Below are 20,257 nucleotides of genomic sequence, written 5' to 3'. Positions count from 1 at the left end.
ATGCATGTTTACATGCACAAGTAATCTTCTGGAGTTCCCCTTTGGCAAAACACTCCAACATCATTAATCTGTGCAAAAAACCATTAACCGTTAAAATCACTCACCGCGAATCAGAAAATAAGCATGACACCGGTGATAAGTTTCTTGTGTTTTTTATATATATTTATACTAGCTGTGTAAGCCTGTGCTGCAAAAAGCCTGGGGTCCTAGAAACTATTGAAATTGTCAGAAAAAAGAATAAAATGTAGAGATGTCAGGTAATTGAAAGGAACTACTCTGCTCGCCTCGCTTGTGTATTAGTGACGGGAGGAAAAGTAAAAAGGATAACGTTTTGCTGATATGCTTGTCTCGCTTGCGTAAGAGTTTCTCTCTTTTCTTGGCGTTTATACTTTGGCAGAAGAGTTGGTTTCTTTTTCCGACTCGTTAACTTGAGGCCGTCTTGCTGGCTCTCTGAGCTTCATTCTGCAGTAGACTCGCACTTCCATGTGTAGACGTTTAGTTTCCCGTTTCCTCGGATGTGGAGCCCTTATCTCGACTCCACCTCTCACTTCCGGGCCGGACAGACACACACACTTCTACGCGTAAATGTTTATATATAAGATATGTTTTGTCAAACTGACAATTTATTTACAGGTTTCTGTTACAAGATTGCACGCAGCAAACTCCTTTCTTCTCGGCTGTGCAATTTGAGATTCAGTCCTGCAAAGGACCCAGAATGTGTGCTTTCTGCCTTATGCTCAGTGCTGCTGGAATAATAATAAAGCAGGTACTTTTACTTCAGTAAAATAAATACCGTGTTAGACTACTTGTTGCTTTAAAAAATAATCAGACCATTTACTTTTACCATTTTACCTCACTGCTCTTAAGATTGTGTTGCTGAGTTTATCACCGTATGTTTAGCTCATCAACACAAATTTACTGATTTCTGAAATATTGAGACAGACTAGACAATATGATCACCTGAACATTTGCCTCTGGAAATGTATTTTGTTGACGTGTCTACCTGTGGCTGCTGAAAGCTTACACAAAGCAAATACAGGCGCAGGCTGACAGAGTGCAAAGGACATGCGTAACTACAAAATCTGTAACAATAACTCGATTATGGGTTTACATGGCCGCATAATCAGATTTTTCATGGAGAAATCCACCTCTGATAAACTGGTTTCTCGGCGGCCAATAACCCGATTTCTCTGTTAGGAGTGTGGGTTTACAAGGCATTCTGTGAAAAATCAGGTTATTGAAGTGCATGTAAACGCGTTAAAAGTCTGTGAGTCGTTGTGCTTCAGCCCAAACACCATCGAATCTGTCACAGGACTGTTGCACTCCACCATCACTTCTTCTCTGTACCCATTTACTTTTTGTGATGTCTCTAATGTGTTAGATTAGAAGGTATGGGGTCGTATGGAGCAAAAATTCCTGCTTCATGCATTACTTACATTACTTTAAAATAACTGCATCTAACATATAATTGTTATGTTTCAAACCTATCAATTCTCCACAGGTAATCCTTAAACAGACATGATCAGGCATTCAATGCATTCGTTTTTACATAATGTTGGTGACATTGAAGCTCAATCAATCCCAATCAATATCAAAATGACTTCTGTACACAACCTGCTTATGAAATGCTATTCCTTCAAATACAATATAGATTGTTTCTGTGAGAAAGTATTTACTTTGGTTCTGCCAGGTGAAACACTGAGAAAGCTCCATAATGAACTGATTGGTTTATTGTACCTTAACAATGTTATCTAAAAAGTCTTAAAAAGTGTCACCACACCCTGGCACTTGAAATCCCCCCAACCTCTGGACCTGAGAGACACTAGCGCACCACATGAGCTGAATTATTCAACCTTGGGACTTTGAATTGTGGCCTTCTGTAACCTTTCAATGTCCAAACTTCTTTATGTGCTGACAAAACCGAGAGAAGACAACAGCAGGGCCACCAAGAGCTCCCTAACCCTAACAGAGAATGACAAAAAGACAGAGTAAGAGAAAAAGCTGCATTAATTCTGTCGATATCCAATGGTATCTTCTCAGCAGATCCTGATGCAGATTGTATGCAGATTTTTTTTTTAAACAAGCCAAGTAAAACATTATTATTGTGGTGCTAACAGTCCCTGCTGGACACATAACCTATCCACTTTCTTATTTCTAGCATACTTAATAGATTTTAAGAAACTGCCTTATGCATTGCAGGACTGCCTAGAATGCCAGTCTAGGGCTGGTTCCTGTCTTCTGCTGGATGCTGTTGAAAAATAACCAGCTGTCTGCAACCTTGTATTAGAAAAACAAAATCAGAAAATGGATGGATATCTTGGGGACCAGTAAATTTTAAAGTGCTGAAAGCAAACATTTCCATAACTTTGTGTTCAATTAATACTGAACTTTCATCAAATTACTGCATAGATGAGTAGAGTACTGTGTAAATCTGTGGGTATTGCTCCAAGGTTGACAATCCAATCATGCTTCCATTGTCTCGGCCTGCTTTTTTCTGCAAAGTCATGGTGACCAGGTTTAAAATCTTATAAGCTGTGCTGAAATGATAATAAATTTTCAAGCAACTTTTTAATTTAGATCCACTGATTTCAGTGATCCTTTATCTAAAGTGAGTTATAAATCATAAGGAAGTGAAAACAAATGCCGGCTAACAGTATAAGCTCCAAGTCATAAGCGCTGTGTTATTATTCCACAAGTAGACTGCACATAGAAGTAAAGTGTAAAACAGTATGTTAAACGTACAAATTCAAGTGACAAATCCAATCCACAAATATAAGAAATGAGACCAGTAGTTTGACATCAAAGTGTGAGATAAGGAAACTATTGAACCTGTGCTGCCAAGGACTACAAATTGCTGAGAAGAAAATGTCCAGCCCTGCAACACTGGCATAATAAGTTGATCAGTGGAGGTTGAGATCTGGCTGATGTACAGTTTGTCCATTTTTCATAACGGCCCTGTAACAAAGGACAAAGCTTTTAAATCGGATGCGAATTACAAGTGGTTGCCAGTGCAATAATGAGTGGCATAACCCAAGAATGGAGACCTGTAAACCATGTGAGTTGATGCAGTTTGATGGCACAGTCCGGGTATCCTGCCACCTTTGAGTTGCAGTTACCTCTACTTGTCTTGGATCAAATAGCAAGCCTGTTTACATGTAAAACAAAGATATAGAACCTGACACATATCTTTAAACTCAACATTTTGTGTAATTTATTTTTGCTGTACAGTTTGGTGTCTGATTTAAGGGGAGTCTGCTGGCACAACGTGAGGTTTCTTACCTCACACCTCCAGAGGCCTAGGTTAAATCTTGGGCACTGTGTGCATGTACCTTGAATAACTTTTCTATGTCCATGTGGGTTTTCATTCAGTATGGTTTTCTCCTTAGGTTAACTGGTGACCCTAAATAGGCCAAGTATGTGTAAGTGTGTGAGTGTCAGTGTTGCTGGGATAGGCACTGGCTTGTGAAACTGGATTAGTAAAAATGGATAGCTCCATGTTTAAATTTCATTCAGAGCCTCTCCTGGTTGTTTGAAATGTCTAACCAATTTATATGACAAAAACACTATTCATTCACTTGTTCATTTCTAAAAATCTTTCTTGGATCATAACAGGGTTTTGTAAGCTGAAGTCTATCCCAGCAACACTGGGCACAACGTAGCAGCTAGTCCTAGTTGTAATGACAGTCCATTGTGGAGCACACTTACACATATGATTGCTCTTGGTCATTATAGAGTCAACAATAAACCTAACTTGTATATATCGAGATGCAGGATTAAACCACAGTACTTGCAAGAAAGACCACACTGAGGGTACATAGAAACTCCACAAAGATAGATTTTGGGCTGGAATTCAAGGTCTTCAAAATTCATATTATTCCCAATTCCTTCGTAAATGGCCAGACTGATCCCAGGTCACATGTTCACCACAGAAAGAGTCAGTATGCAATTGTGTCGCATTTTTGTCACCTATGTACATGAGGACACCTAATATATGTAAGTGAGTTTTGTTTAAGAAATAACTACATCATGGGCTCCTGCTCTTGCACTGAGACAAAGCCTTCCACTTGGTGAAGGTTTCAAGTTGAAGTGACATCATTGCCAGTGAATTTACCCATAGGGCATTTTATAGCTGTAATACTCCATTTATACTGTAATTCTGGTCCCTACTTTACACTTTGTACTGTTATTTTATCGGAATACATTTATAAAAAGTAACAGAATGCCCAATCTTAAACCAGACAACAGAGAGCGTCCAACAAATGCTGAAATTCCAGGACTAAAATGTATTACCACTTATGAAGAGAAGCAAAATGCACTTTGTGAGAACAGAAGTATGATGCTGCTTTTTAATAGCTAAAGTCAGTGATTCTACAGTTCGCTTACACAGCAAACTGACTCCATTACTATTATGTACAAAACCGCAGGAGAGCTACTGCAGGGAAAATGTAAATGTTCATTCCATGAATTAAAGAAGAATGTGTAGGCTCTGTTTTGACAGATCAGTGTTATAATGGTGGTGTTAAATGGGAGAAAGTAAAATCAGAGAAATGTGGCCATGTCCAATGAAATGAAAGAGGCACAGTGATGCCTAAAGAATAAAAAATGGCTATAAAGTATTTTAGGCAGCTCCTTCATGGACTTTATTCTTATATTGTTGTAAAGTCAAAATTGAACAATGAGAAGGATGTGAATGACCTCAGACAAATTATAGAAGGGATACATATTTTTGACTGACTGTACATCAAGTATGTGGTAAGAGTGGCATTTCTGTGCTTCTTAATTTTGCATGATATGTGGATCTTTGAAACACTGCATGGCTGAATGTTTGTCCTGGTGTGAGTGCATACAATTTGGAGAGTGCAAATTATGCGTGGGTGGGTGGGTGTATATCAGTGTCTATGTTCCAGGTGTATGTTTTTTAATATGTTTCAGATCAATATCCATCCATCCATCCATCCATTGTCCAACCCGCTGAATCCGAACACAGGGTCACGGGGGTCTGCTTGAGGGAATCCCAGCCAACACTGGGCACAAGGCAGGAACCAATCCCGGGCAGGGTGCCAACCCACCGCAGGACACACACAAACACACCAAGCACACACTAGGGCCAATTTAGAATCGCCAATCCACCTAACCTGCATGTCTTTGGACTGTGGGAGGAAACCGGAGTGGCCGGAGGAAACCCAAGCAGGCACGGGGAGAACATGCAAACTCCACGCAGGGAGGACCCGGGAAGTGAACCCAGGTCCCCAGGTCTCCCAACTGCGAGGCAGCAGCGCTACCCGCTGCGCCACCGTGCCGCCTTCAGATCAATATGGGTGTGCAAAAATGGGCTTCTGTATAGACAGATATATATGTGCACTTCATAAAGTAATTTCACCAGTGACCATCATCAGTTCATTAGATAGATAGATAGATAGATAGATAGATAGATAGATAGATAGATAGATAGATAGATAGATAGATACAGTTAGTCCATAAATATTTGGACAGAGACAACTTTTTTCTAATTTTGGTTCTGTACATTACCACAATGAATTTTAAATGAAACAACTCAGATGCAGTTGAAGTGCAGACTTTCAGCTTTAATTCAGTGGGGCGAACAAAACGATTGCATAAAAATGTGAGGCAACTAAAGCATTTTTTTAACACAATCCCTTCATTTCAGGGGCTCAAAAGTAATTGGACAAATTAAATAACTGGAAATAAAATGTTCATTTCTAATACTTGGTAGAAAACCCTTTGCTGGCAATGACAGCCTGAAGTCTTGAACTCATGGACATCACCAGATACTGGGTTTCCTCCTTTTTAATGCTCTGCCAGGCCTTTACTGCAGCGGCTTTCAGTTGCTGTTTGTTTGTGGGCCTTTCTGTCTGAAGTTTAGTCTTCAACAAGTGAAATGCATGCTCAGTTGGGTTAAGATCAGGTGACTGACTTGGCCATTCAAGAATTTTCCACTTCTTTGCTTTAATAAACCCCTGGGTTGCTTTAGCTGTATGTTTTGGGTCATTGTCCATCTGTATCATGAAACGGCGCCCAATCAATTTGACTGCATTTAGCTGGATTTGAGCAGACAGTATGTCTCTGAACACCTCAGAATTCATTCAGCTGCTTCTGTCCTGTGTCACATCATCAATAAACACTAGTGTCCCAGTGCCACTGGCAGCCATGCACGCCCAAGCCATCACACTGCCTCCACCGTGTTTTACAGATGATGTGGTATGCTTTGGATAATGATCCGTTCCACACCTTCTCCATACTTTTTTCTTGCCATCATTCTGGTAGAGGTTGATCTTGGTTTCATCTGTCCAAAGAATGTTTTTCCAGAACTGTGCTGGCTTTTTTAGATGTTCTTTAGCAAAGTCCAATCTAGCCTTTCTATTCTTGAGGCTTATGAGCGGCTTACACCTTGCAGTGCACCCTCTGTATTTACTTTCATGCAGTCTTCTCTTTATGGTAGACTTGGATATCGATACGCCTACCCCCTGGAGAGTGTTGTTCACTTGGTTGGCTGTTGTGAAGGGGTTTCTCTTCACCATGGAAATGATTTTGCGATCATCCACCATTGTTGTCTTCCGTGGATGTCCAGGTCTTTTCGCGTTGCTGAGTTCACCAGTGCTCGCTTTCTTTCTCAGGATGTACCAAACTGTAGATTTTGCCACTCGTAATATTGTAGCAATTTCTCGGATGGGTTTTTTCTGTTTTCGCAGCTTAAGGATGGCTTCTTTCACCTGCATGGAGAGCTCCTTTGACCGCATGTTGTCTGTTCACAGCAAAATCTTCCACAATCACCACACCTCAAATCAACTCCAGGCCTTTTATCTGCTTAATTGATAATGACATAACGACGGACTTGCCCACACCTGCCCATGAAATAGCCTTTGAGCCAATTGTCCAATTACTTTTGAGCCCCTGAAATGAAGGGATTGTGTTAAAAAAATGCTTTAGTTGCCTCACATTTTTATGCAATCGTTTTGTTCACCCCACTGAATTAAAGCTGAAAGTCTGCACTTCAACTGCATCTGAGTTGTTTCATTTAAAATTCATTGTGGTAATGTACAGAAACAAAATTAGAAAAAAGTTGTCTCTGTCCAAATATTTATGTACCTAACTGTAGATAGATAGATAGATAGATAGATAGATAGATAGATAGATAGATAGATAGATAGATAGATAGATAGATAGATAGATAGATAGATAGATACTTTATTAATCCCAAGGGGAAATTCACATACTCCAGCAGCAGCATACTGATAAAAAACAATATTAAATTAAAGAGTGATAAAAATGCAGGTATAACAGACAATAACTTTGTATAATATTAATGTTTACCCCCCAGAGTGGAGTCACATAGTATAAGGGGAGGAATGATCTCCTCAGTCTGTCAGTGGAGCAGGACAGTGACAGCAGTCTGTCGCTGAAGCTGCTCCTCTGTCTGGAGATGATACTGTTTAGTGGATGCAGTGGATTCTCCATGATTGACAGGAGCCTGCTCAGTGCCCGTCCCTCTGCCACTGATGTCAAACTGTCCAGCTCCATGCCTACAATAGAGCTGCCTTACTCACCAGTTTGTCCAGGCGTGAGGCGTCCCTCTTCTTTATCTTCATTAGCCTTGTGGCTGCAAGTTAAATCAGTCATATCATGTTCCATTACTTAATAAGCCTCACAGTGCTGCTTGCTGGTTATGGTCTGCTGTACAACTGTAGCACAATCGCTCAGTGCCATTGAGCACACAAAAATATTGTAACACTCTAAAGGATTCAATAAGCACATGTGGGTGCTATTTGTAACTGCCAGCTGGCAAGGTTTATTTTGCTTATTTTATTCTTTAAACCCTTAAGCCCACTGTTGTGGCCTCAGGCACGGCATAATAAAACCGAAAACACATTTCTTGATATCTCAACCTTCATTTACTGCTGACTCACTAAGAGAACAACATCAGGAGACTCACCAGATTCTCACAGAATTTCTGCAAGTAAATCATATTTATACAAAACCCTTCCTCTGTTCTTGCCATGTTACGAGACATTTCAGGTGCAAATGTCACAATAAATGTGCTGCTGTACAAAAACTGCTTGGCAAAAGTCAAAAGTTTCATTATATGTTACTGTAAAAGTTTGCAAGGCAGGTTTTTTATACAGCAAGTCATATTTTTCAATTATTTTATGGGGGAATTCTAATACTCTCCCAGTTTACAACAAGTTCCATCTAAAAAGAAGGGAAAAAACCATGAAAAGATAACCATTATAGTACTTTGTAACATATTTTTATATGTAAAGTATTTTTAAAGCTGAATAAATATGAGGGGTGTTCAAATATAAACAGGAATTTATGAGCTACACTTTATTTATTGAATACAATGAAACGACACTATTTTTCTATGTAATCTCCTGCCATTACAATACCCTTGTTCCAGCGCTCAGGAAGTTTCTTAATCCCAGAAGAGTAGAAGTCTTCTGACTGCATGTTGACCCATTCTTGCACAGCGTCAATAACCTCCTCATTCGGCTTGAATTTCTTCCCCCCTAAAAATTCCTTAAGTGGACCGAAGAGATGATCGTCCCTCTCTGAATGACTTGCACCAATCATACACTCTACACTGAGAGACAGAGACACTCATCCCCAAACTGTTTTTTAAGTCTCGAATAAATCTGAGATGGAATGACTCCTTCATTTGTCAAAAACTGAATAATAATGCACTGCACAACACTACTGTGTACCTCCTGCTCTATCTATCTATCTATCTATCTATCTATCTATCTATCTATCTATCTATCTATCTATCTATCTATCTATCTATCTATCTATCTATCTATCTATCTATCTATCTATCTATCTATCTATCTATCTATCGACAAGTTCAAAGATGCATGCATTTGTCCAATGAGTCAGGTCTACTTTGCACTATTTATAAGAGCAGATCATGAAAATTCCTGTTTATAATTGAACACCCCTCGTATTCAAGAAATAATAAGAAAATGATGCTACACATTTTGAGAAAGACAATGTGTCAATGTATGTAAGACATAGTTTTCATTCTTGTTGGGAAAATTCCACTGTTCCACTGCACCTCAAAGTAACAAATTAAATTCAATTACATTTAATTAATATAGTCATAAAAGCAATCAAGCCATATAACTTCTTGAAGAAAGCAGTGCAGCACTTGCAGTTGATGAAACAGAGTTGGAGGAGCTAGGTCAGCAGAAGACAACATATCAGCACAGTCTGCAGATTCAGTTTCCATTTTCTTCTCTTTTGTGAATACAACTAGCTTCCTAGGACAAACACACATTAAATTTAAGCTTTCTCTAATTACTGCCTTGCCTGAAAACACAAACAAACGTAGTGATTGCTGAAATGATCCTTTGCCCACAGAATACCAGCTACATACAGCATGTGTTTTTTTTCTTAGGAGAGATCCACAAAAAACAGCTTTTGTTGCAAAATCCCAATAAGGACAATACGTCCTGAGATTAAAAAGTCCACCCAGTGAGGTCCCATAGTCCCAGACACTCGGATAAAAGGAGAGACTTGAAGTAAAGCCACGGGTTTATTTCCTGCTATGATGGCAGAAGGAGATCCACTTAGTGCTATGTGTTTCTGAAAGAAAAAAGGGGTTCAAGCACTAAAATTGAAGGAATATGTTATGGACAGTTTGGGATATGGCCGGCCATTCATCCCGGCCAATACCCCCAGGCTGCCAGGTAGAGCCCTTCTTGCAACATAGAGGTGCCCTGAGTTCCAGCAGGGCATCATGGACAGTGGAGTTTTACATCACAGCCCTGCTGGATACCATGGGGGCCTCTAGGGGACGCAACAGGGAGGAGCAGGGACTGCTATTTTCCCTATAACCCAGAAGTACGTCTTAGTCATAGCGACAGAGGAAATGACGTACTTCCGGGTTGAAGAAGAGGAGTTTTTACCTGCTGGATAATCACATGGACTGAGGGCTCAGAAGCACTTCATGGACTATAAAGGACTCTGGGAAATAGCAGATGGATGAGCTGAGTCGGAAAGAAGGGTGACAACACGTCTGGGAGTGGAGGATTGATTATTGTTATTGTGTATTGATTTATTGTATTGTTTAATTATTGAGAATTGTGGAGTGGAGGGTGCTTTGTGCACTGTATTGTCCGAATAAAAATAATTATTAGACTTTTATCTGGTGTCTGGCATCTGATCCGAGGGTTCAACAGTTAATATATGGCTTACTAAAGATAGTCCCCATCAAAAGAGACAACTGTTAATGAAATAGGCTACAGAACCTATATAGGGCACAGTAGTGTTTTGAAAGGGGTTTTAAAACTCTAAAACACTAAAACCCTACAGTAGACCAAATGATTTATGATAAATGTTTTGTTAATTCTAGAGTGGAAATCCTGCCCCATGAATTTGTATTCTGGTTGGCTGAGTGCCCCATCATGTCACACAATGCATATGTGTTTGTGCATGTTTGAAGGTATTGTTGGGAATATATGCTAGTGTGCTTGTTTCATTTTGTGCTTCTTAATGTTTTTACATCCTGGAATATGTTTTATTTTATGTGTATTTGTAGTAATGTGGTATGCCTTCACAGTAGTTAGTGCTTCTGTCTCACAAATCTCTACATATTTATAAATAACAAAGATCGAATGTTAAGTTTCTAACCCAAGTCCGGTTTTGTGTGTGTGTGTGTATGAACCCTGCACCAAATGCTGCTGGGATAGGCCCTGGCTCCCTAGTTACTCGAAATTGGACAATTGGATTAGGATGTATTATTTTATTTTGGGTGGCTGTGTGTGTACACTTTTCAACACCTTGAGTGAGTATGCGTGTAACTGTATGTAGATGTATCTCCATGATTACGAGTGCCCCTGTGTAAATTATATCTTTGCATGTTTACTTTTTTGTGTATATGTATTTCAGTGCTTTTGCCTTGCTTTATAATGAGTTGGTGTGCATCTGTTCCTCCTATATAGATGCTCACTGCTTTAAATCAAACCTCATCTCGTCTTGCCTTAACATCTCATCACAGAGGTTGCAATTTCCTGATCTGCTCCAGCTAGCATTGTCATTTTTAGCGAGCAAAACAAATTTAAATCAACTGGAGTTAGCATTACAATGCAAAATAATGCAATTCTCTTTTGTTGCACTCGGCAGTATTTCCCTTTGGTGGGTGAAATGAAAATTCACTCCTAATAAACTTGAACAGCACACCCTGATAAAGAGAGATGCTTCATTTTAACTGAAAGGTCAACAGACAGTTTCCATTAATTATTTAAAAGCCTATTGTTTGGCAGCTGCTCTGAGGCGCTGCATGACCAAGCTATGACAACAATTTATTATAATTACATTTTACTTACTCCTGATATGAATGGATGTAAAATAAATGCGAGAGTGCAAATACCACCGTGATTACACTCCCCTCTGTACAAACAGTGACAGCTAGCAAGTGACCCTTCCTGCTGTGCCACATTGTCAGCTGCCAGGCATCTTATGAGAGTCAGTCAGCAAATAATGAAAGAGATAATGCTGTTGCGTCTCCTGAAGGAAAAGTCTCTGGGGTGTTTGTGAATATCCGGTATGAAATTTTTAATACCACAAAGACAACCTTACACAAATCCATGAGATCTGCACCTATACAGAAGCTCATCTGCTGTTGTCCTTTTGTCTGGTGGAAAGGCATATTGTTCACGAATACCCAAAAATAAGAGCACTGCACTGAAAAGTTTGTCAACCTCACATTTGTTCACACTTTTGAAAATTAGAATGCTGGAGCAGTGGTTCTTGGTCAGGATTTCACCCAAGGCTGCAAATCTTGTTCCACCATACTAGCGGTATGTGTGGTGTAATTAGTAGCTTAGGCACTAAACTTTAAACTGTAATACACGTTTGAACATTCAATACCCGCCTTTGAAGCTTTGAGTGACTCTTAAGGAAATCACTTAACATACCTGGGCTCAATCTAAAAAAAAAAAAACCTAATTCGTCCAGCCCATGACTTTCCCTACATAAAGCAGAAATTTTAGCAGTAAAATTTGCAGGCCATTGTTACAATATATAGCATGCAATAATAGAATCATATCTTGTTGCAAAAATGTATATTCTCCTTCTCTCACTACACTGCAGTTAATGAATTAATTAATGAGCACCAAAACTCAAAATCATTATGTCTGTAGATCTAAATCAATTAAGCATCTTACCGTGCTTATAATTGTGCAAAGCTTAATTTACATTAAGTAATTTATTTTTGATTTATCATGTTCCCAGACTCACACCGCGACATACAAAGACAGAAATCACTCTGAAAGGGCGGAGTGGTGGATCTGAGGCTAAGGATCTGCGCTGGTATCCCGAAGGTTGCCAGTTCGAATCCCTGTCACTGCCAAAAAGAGATCCTACTCTGCTGGGCCCTAGAGCAAGGCCCTTAACCTTCAGTTGTTCCAGGGGCACGGTACAATGGCTGACCCCAAGGGGTACGCGAAAACTAACAAATTCCTAATACAAGCAATTGTATAAGGCAAAATAAAGAACAAAAAAAAAAAAAGTGGTCAGGCATGTTCAGAGATGGCTACAAATAATAATCTATCAATCTATCTATCTATTTGTGTTATAGGTAACAACAACAACAGCAACAATAATAATAATCTTCTTCTTTCGGCTGCTCCCGTCAGGGGTTGCCACAACGGATCATCTTCTTACATATCTTTCTGTCCTCTACATCTTGTTCTGTTACACCCATCACCTGCATGTCCCCTCTCACCACATCCATAAACCTTCTCTTAGACCTTCCTGTTTTCATCTTGCCTGGCAGCTCTGTCCTTAGCATCTTTTTCCCAATATACCCAGCATCTGTCCTCTGCACATGTCCAACACCAACACAATCTCGCCTCTCTGACTTTGTCTCCCAACCGTCCAACTTGAGCTGACCCTCTAATGTACTCATTTCTAATCCTGTCCATCCTCGTCACACCCAATGCAAATCTTAGCATCTTTAACTCTGCCGCCTCCAGCTCTGTCTCCTGTTATTTTGTCAGTGCCACCATCTCCAACCCATATAATATATCTGGTCTCACTACCATCCTGATAATAATAATAATAATAATAATAATAATAATAATAATAATAATAATAATGTGTTAAATATATGAACATTCACCATCTGATAAATTGTAATGACACACAAAGTCTGGCTAGTAATAATACTCTCTAATTACAATTACAAAGGTTCAATTCTCTTTAAATACTCAAACCCTTAAAATTACACTTTGAATGAATTATGACAAAGTATTATATTTTACAAAATTCTTTCTCAGAACTGAACTTTGTGCCATTAACTCAACTCCACAAACCAGTTTGTAATAAGCTGTATTTTTCTTCTTTATAATTCACATAACAAAGGACTTAAACATTAAATTCATCATACAAAATATGCAAAAAAAAAAAAGAAAATATAAAATTAAGTTTCTGGGGAATATCAGTAGGTATTAGCAGCTGACCTGAAATGAATGCAATTTAATGAAAGAGAAAACAGACCAGGCAGAATGATATTCTAGTGGCACTGAAATTTAAGTTCAGTGAGATCAATGTGACACATTGTCCTGGATCGCTTTTAGCGTCTGGCTCATTCCACCAGGGTGTGCTAAGAGTCACTACTAGGAATCTTTTTTTCATTACAGTCATTAGACTTAATAATTTATCCATAAAGCAATTGTAGAATATTATACTTTTAAAAACAAAACTTTGGAACTCTTTTCAAGATTCAAATTTCTTTATGATAGTGCAAAAGTGACTCCCATTTGTGAATGTTCTGTCTCACAGGCTTAAATATCATTCAATATATCATTTCATAATTGCATATTAATTTTATAAAAATAAAATTGTATAATTATATAATTATATAGGGGCGGCACGGTGGCACAGTGGTAGCACTGCTGCCTCACAGTAAGGAGACCTGGGTTTGCTTCCCGGGTCCTCCCTGCATGAAGTTTGCATGTTCTCCCCGTGTCTGCGTGGGTTTCCTCCGGGTGCTCCGATTTCCTCCCACAGTACAAAAACATGCAGGTTAGGTGCATTGGCGATCCGAAATTGTCCCTAGTGTGTGGTTGTGTGTGTGTGTATGTCCTGCAGTGGGTTGGCGCCCTGCCCGGGGTTTGTTTCCTGAATTGCGCCCTGTGCTGGCTAGGATTGGCTTCAGCAGACCCCCGTGTTAGGATATAGCGGGTCAGACTGACTGACTGATATAATTATACATGTTACACATATTTAAATGTTATTTTCATATTTGTATTTCATAGGTTCTGTCTTAAACACACAATAGAAAGCTGTAAGAAGGAAAAAAGGCGGCCCAGAGAACCAGCAGGATATAACAAAGGAGAGACAACTATTCAGTCTTCCAGCTCATTTGATGTCCTAACCCCTCACCCAGACCATTTTTTAAAACTTTCAGTTTCCTCTCCCTTTCAAGTGCAAGACAATCTCCTCTTAATTCCCTCCTTTGTGTAAGTAAGTGCTTTCTTGGTTTCCATTTTGAATGCATATCCTCTAAATCTGCACTGATTTCTGACAAGTTCATGATTTTTTTATATAACTGAACAAAATTTCTCTAATTTCTCTAGATCAGCTTTACTTTTCATTCCAAGACAAATGGATCATGAAGCCTGGTTGCATTTAATCTCCAAAGGGTACCATAGTTATGTGCTTAGTCTGCAATACGCTGGCAGTTTTTGTTAAGAATATTTATGTGAGGTGTGATGACAAAAGAATACATCCTTACTTTCAGTTTACATGACCTCAAATCACAGAAACTGGAGGAACTAATATGAATTTCAAAAAGTAGTACAACAACGATCTGAAAGACTGCTTACAAATTGAACAAATTGGCAAGAATGAGCAACAGAGTATAGCTTGGATTTTTGGTGAAAAACAAGAAGCTGTTTTATAAGATAGGAAATGTGACAGAACTTGAGGATCAAGTTAAGCAATGTTTAGTTTTTAGAGTAACCTAAAGATTAGGTCAGGCACAACGAAGTAGATTCTGTTTTTAAATTCAATAACAATAAAACCTGAAAGTCATGAGAGGTGCCTTATCAATTTTATTAGCTGTAGACATGTCAACACATGGCCACTGAGAATACTCACATCTTGTCAATGTCAGACTGTCAGATTCTGAGGAGTGTTGTGAAGACCAATTAAACATGACCTATACATCATGTCAAAGAGATCTGATCTATACTTGCAGTGTAAATTTCTACTATTTGTACCTCTTTTGTTACTTCAGCCTGCATAACAAGTGAAATGGTTTTGCAATTTCAAGCATTTGGGGTGATTAGGAAAGACCCAAAGGTTTTCTAATTGAAGTAAAGCTGCCCTATTTGTGCTGTGTTTGTCTTGTGAGGGCACACAAGAAGTTGTTTTGACAGACATTAGCTAAAACTCATCTCTATGAATGAGGGAGCAAAAACCTTTTGTGCTATTTGATGTAAATAGAAGAAATCTGTCCACTTCTCAAAGTGTCTGTAATAATGTTACCACTTGGATATTTCTACTACAAACATGTAGGAGTACTTGATCCCCGGTCATTTGGCATTGGGCAGCATGTGGGAATGGACCTATATATATTTCTGCTGACATACAAACGTTTGCTGCACAGACCTCTTCTTGACAGGCACTGTCTTCCTGTCCTAGTAAGCTGACATAACTACTTGGTAGTGCTAAGAAAGCCCATCCTATGGCCAAACGTCAAAGGCTTTCTACTCGCTTTTCGATCAGCCAGCAGTATTCAAAAACCTTGTTCACATAAGTCACATTCTACGTACCTGTGCCTCAGAGCCGGGCCTAGAGGTATTTTCACCTGAGGCAGGAGGATAAATTTGCGCACCTATGCATATAATTTTTTATTACAAATAAGTAATAAATAAAAATACTTACTAGGGCGATATCATACGAGGAAACAAGTGTATCAAGCGAAAGTGTCCAATGCAAATCATCAGTTTGCTTAAGGTATTTGACGAACTTTGCAACATACATTTGGCTTTTTTCTGTTTTTTTTATTTTGCAATTTGTTATTTTCATTTTTCATCAGTTTGCCACCCTTTCCCATTGTTCACTCGAGGTAAGTGCCTCGTTTGCCTCACCCTTGTCCCGGCCCTGCTGTGCCTTAACAGTCAGCCCTTGGTGTCTGGTGCCTATATGTCATTCCATTTCATTTAATAGCTTTTAAACTTACATGTTTCTTGTACAGTAACTGCTAAAGATATGAAAGAACCGGCTTTGCTCCCTGTTGGTTAGTAGCATTCAGAGCACACGTACATCCGTCTCAGCCGGTATGCTTCACAGCCCCTGATTCTCTCCATATTCCCACACCTATTTTATCCAGTGAACAACATTTACAATTTTATTTTCCTTACCTCACAGTCAAAGATTTTTCAGCGTTTTACCTCCAAATCTTTTTGCTGCCAGTCTATAGACTCTACTACTTCAGTTTACATCCTGTCTTTAAATAGTTTTTTTTATAGCATTTCCTTTATTTATTGCTGAATTAATAGTTGTTTCGTTTTTATATCATTGTTATGTCTGTCTGTCCACACAATTCAACTCACCTCACAGGGGACTGATTTTGTTGAAATTTGGTATGATCATTTTGCAAAAAACAGTCTCAAGAAAGTTCAGTTTTCATTGACATATATCTTAAAGTGCGTGTCAATTTTAAAAAATTTCATAAACTCCAATATAAAAACCACAGGAGTATTTTTGAAATTGTCCATCTTCAAACAGACACATTCTGTGCAACCTCAGCTACTGATTAAGGTCCTCTTTCAAATTTATGTCATGAGAGGTTATTTCAATCTGTATGTTTTCTTCTTTTAAACATCAAATAGTTGTTCCTGAAAGCAAAACGCATCTACGATTCAAGTTACCGAAACAACAAAAGTCTTCATCATTGAGCTACTTTACAAAATTTTATGGTTAAGAAATATGAACCACAACTAGCCATAGTCAACAAAGAGCAATAGTACAAAATGCAATTTTTAAATCCCTTGAATTGGAATATGACGCCTATGAAGGCTATGGCAGCCATCACGTCTATTTGGCTGGAAAATGTGAAATGCTATTAAAAATATTTGGCTTTATGTACCCTATTAAGACAAAATGACATTCTATTAGCACTATTATTTTTGGATATGACTCAAAATGTGAAATCACTGTCTTTGATGAAGTAAATAAACAAAAATTAAAAATACTCCAACTTCCAAAATCTGCAAATGCACCTGAATGTTATAGCATGCGTAAATTTTCTAACTTGTTTTCTTTCTTATCAGGTAACCGTTTCATAACCTGTCAATCCATAGATTCCACAATGTAATCTTTCTTTCTTATCAATAAGTAGTTTTCACAGCTCTTCTTTACTTTACTGTTTAGATGAAGTGAATTCTTTTTCTTCATATACGGTGCTTTTCACTGAAGACAGGGTCATTGTGTTTACTCAATTCACAAATACATAACAGTAGCATAACCATGCATGATTTATGTTTGAAAGCACAAACATCAATCCATAGTTTTTTGCAGTCTCCGTTTCCTTTATTAACAGTCAATATTTTTGCAGTTTTCATCCTGTCACTCAGCATTTTTACATTTTATATTTCTATTCCAATCAGTCAATAACATTTATTTTTCTCTCTCATTAAATAGTTTTCTTCCAGCTACATCTTTTTCCACTCTCTATAAATAGTTTTTAAAATCTACTTTGTCTTCTCCTTATTAAAGCTCATCTTACCTTTTAATGTGACTGCAAAAAACAGTGGCCCTTTTGCTGAAACACTGCCCTCTAGAGGGCAGCCTAAAGACCTAAATTGTTGTTCATCCAACAAATGCCTCTGAATATGCCGAACAGTGGATATACGTGAAGCTGGAAATATTTTTGCTAGTGATCCTTCTCAAGAATAAACTGCTTGGTATTACTTTTCACATTTTCACCCTGCAAACCATCCAACCCATATAAAGATGTCTATCACCATTATGTTTCCCACCTCATTACCACAAGACTTACTGAAGAGAAATAGGCTGGCGTTGTTGATCCCCAGTTTATTGGTAGCCACACAAGTGTAGTTTCCATAGTGGTCCTCGGTGACATTAGCAACAGTAAGAACGGAGTGCGTGCCGTAGTTCTGAATATGGATTCCTTGGGTGCTGTATAACCTAGGAGAAAAGGAGAATGAGGTAGAGAAAATCAGATTCTCATACATGACAAGAAAACAGGGTGTTTGGAAAGCTGTCAATGTTTTTTACATTAAAAGTTATTAGAACTATCAAATTATAACTCTATGAAGCTTATCCAAGACAGGAATCCATGCTGGATGGGATGCCACACCATCACACTCTCATGATCATAGCCACACTCAATGTACACTCATTAATTAATGTAATATGGATATCTTTGGAATGTGGGAGAAAACCAGAGCACCGAGATCAAACGCATGTGGGCACAGCAAGCGCTATCTTATAAAACCTGACAGCATTTTCTCTTCATTCCTAACAATTATTTCTCTGTGTCTCTAGAATGATAATGACCACTTAACTCCAGTCTGATTTGTTATTTTGAGAGTTAGGTATTGTGGGTGGGAGAATGCTTTGCTGGGTTTAATATTGCTTTCCCAAAGCCTGTTTTCCACTTTTTAGTTAATATTCAATTCTCATAACCCACTAGTCAAAACTGGCAAAGCCAGTACCCTTCAGTGGAATTTTTTTGGGCAGCCAGTTTAGTGCAGCATTTCCCTAAAGCGGGCACATGTAGCCTCATCATGTATTCCACCCATACATGTGTCCAGCATTACAAGTGGAGTGTAGCAGTGCATCTTTATTAACAAACTTACAAACTAAACCACAGGTGCAACCTATAAAAAGTGTAGCACTGAAGCAGATATTAACCTAACCTAGGTACAATTAAGTAGATTTTTAAAAAGAACTGGTGGTGTAGTAGGTTCCCTTAGGCTAAGATGTGTCCTGTTCTTCAGAAAACCACTGCAAACTTGACTTTTCCAGGTCAGAGCAAACCAAGATGAGCTCTTCTTCTTACTTTCAACATTTAGCTGAAAGTTGATAAAAAAGTTCATTGAAGACTTAAAGACTCCTGAAGATCTTGGGCTGCTGAGTGTCGTGCCCCCATCCCTTTCTTCTCAGAATTGTACTCATCTGCCTCAGTTTGTACAAAAGGACTTACTTTCTGTGTTTTCTTTGCCATACAAGGTGACTTTTGAAAGCCTGGAAAAAAACAGCACTGAACTGCAACAAGACAACTGAGCCTGACATTTTATCAGTCTAAATGGAGTTCTTCCTAAAATACCTTTCAAATTACAAAATTGTTATTAGGAGTATTCAATGATAAACCTATATTTTATGTCATAGTCAAAGGTGGCCACTTACATGTGAAACATCATTAAAATTCTCTGTAGATTAAAATGGGACAGTCAGACTAACTGGCAGTCCATTTATTTCAGGTCATGGAGTACGCACAAGCAGATGATTACAGGCAAACACATCAAACAGAAAAGAGCTTAACAACACTTAGAATCATGTTCTGATCCAGGTATCCACTATTCTCTGAACTCACTTAACCCCAATATGATCGGGGGAAAGGCAAGAACCAGCTGAGGATGGTACACTGTTTGATCACCGGGCACTTCATTGCACATGCTCACACACATTTAAAGTCACCAAAGTCCAGTGATTAATTCGATCATTCATTTCCTAAACCTGCATCATCAATTGCTGTGCTGTACAGTGTCACAACAGTGTCCCACACCATTTGAGGGCAAGCAAAGGACCAGCCTTAAACTGGACGGTCTACAAGAAGGCATACTTTTACAGGACTAATGAAAAGTCTACAAAAGGTCCAATTGTCTATTTTTAGTGTAAGTAAAATAATCTGGAAAAGGAACAACTCTTCTAGTGTTCTGTAAATGCTGACGCTTACCCTTTTTTTGGTGGCTTAAAGGGCAGTATTGACCACCTGTGAAAAACTGGCTTGTTCTGCTTGTGTTTATATATACTGTATATATATATTGCTCAAAAAAGTTAAAGGAACACTTTGAAAACACATCAGATCTCAATGGGAAAAAATCATGCTGGATACCTATACTGATATGGACTGGCTAATGTGTTAGGATGCTACATCGTTTGATGGAAATGAAAATTATCAACCTACAGAGGGCTGAATTCAAAGACACCCCAAAAATCGAAGTGAAAAAATGATGCAGCATGGTAGTCCATTTTGCCGAAA

The 20,257-nt window shown here is 38.6% G+C and overlaps 2 protein-coding genes across 5 annotated transcripts in view; one reads left to right on the top strand and one right to left on the bottom strand.

Annotated features, from left to right (window-relative positions):
• Positions 1 to 20,257, bottom strand: part of lsamp (limbic system associated membrane protein) — a 666,837-nt gene that overhangs the window by 93,421 nt on the left and 553,159 nt on the right. For all 4 annotated transcript variants that reach the window (XM_028800476.2, XM_028800477.2, XM_051926294.1 and 1 more), the window contains exon 6: positions 18,029 to 18,177. In XM_028800476.2, the coding sequence (XP_028656309.1) occupies positions 18,029 to 18,177 (149 nt within the window). The remainder of the gene's footprint in view (positions 1 to 18,028; positions 18,178 to 20,257) is intronic.
• The window catches only part of arhgap31 (Rho GTPase activating protein 31), a 1,181,844-nt gene that overhangs the window by 1,058,876 nt on the left and 102,711 nt on the right, over positions 1 to 20,257 (top strand). The window lies entirely within an intron of this gene.

This window comes from Erpetoichthys calabaricus, chromosome 4, assembly GCF_900747795.2.
Source record: "Erpetoichthys calabaricus chromosome 4, fErpCal1.3, whole genome shotgun sequence".
NCBI lineage: Eukaryota > Metazoa > Chordata > Cladistia > Polypteriformes > Polypteridae > Erpetoichthys > Erpetoichthys calabaricus.
This window is presented reverse-complemented; position numbering and strand designations above follow the sequence as displayed.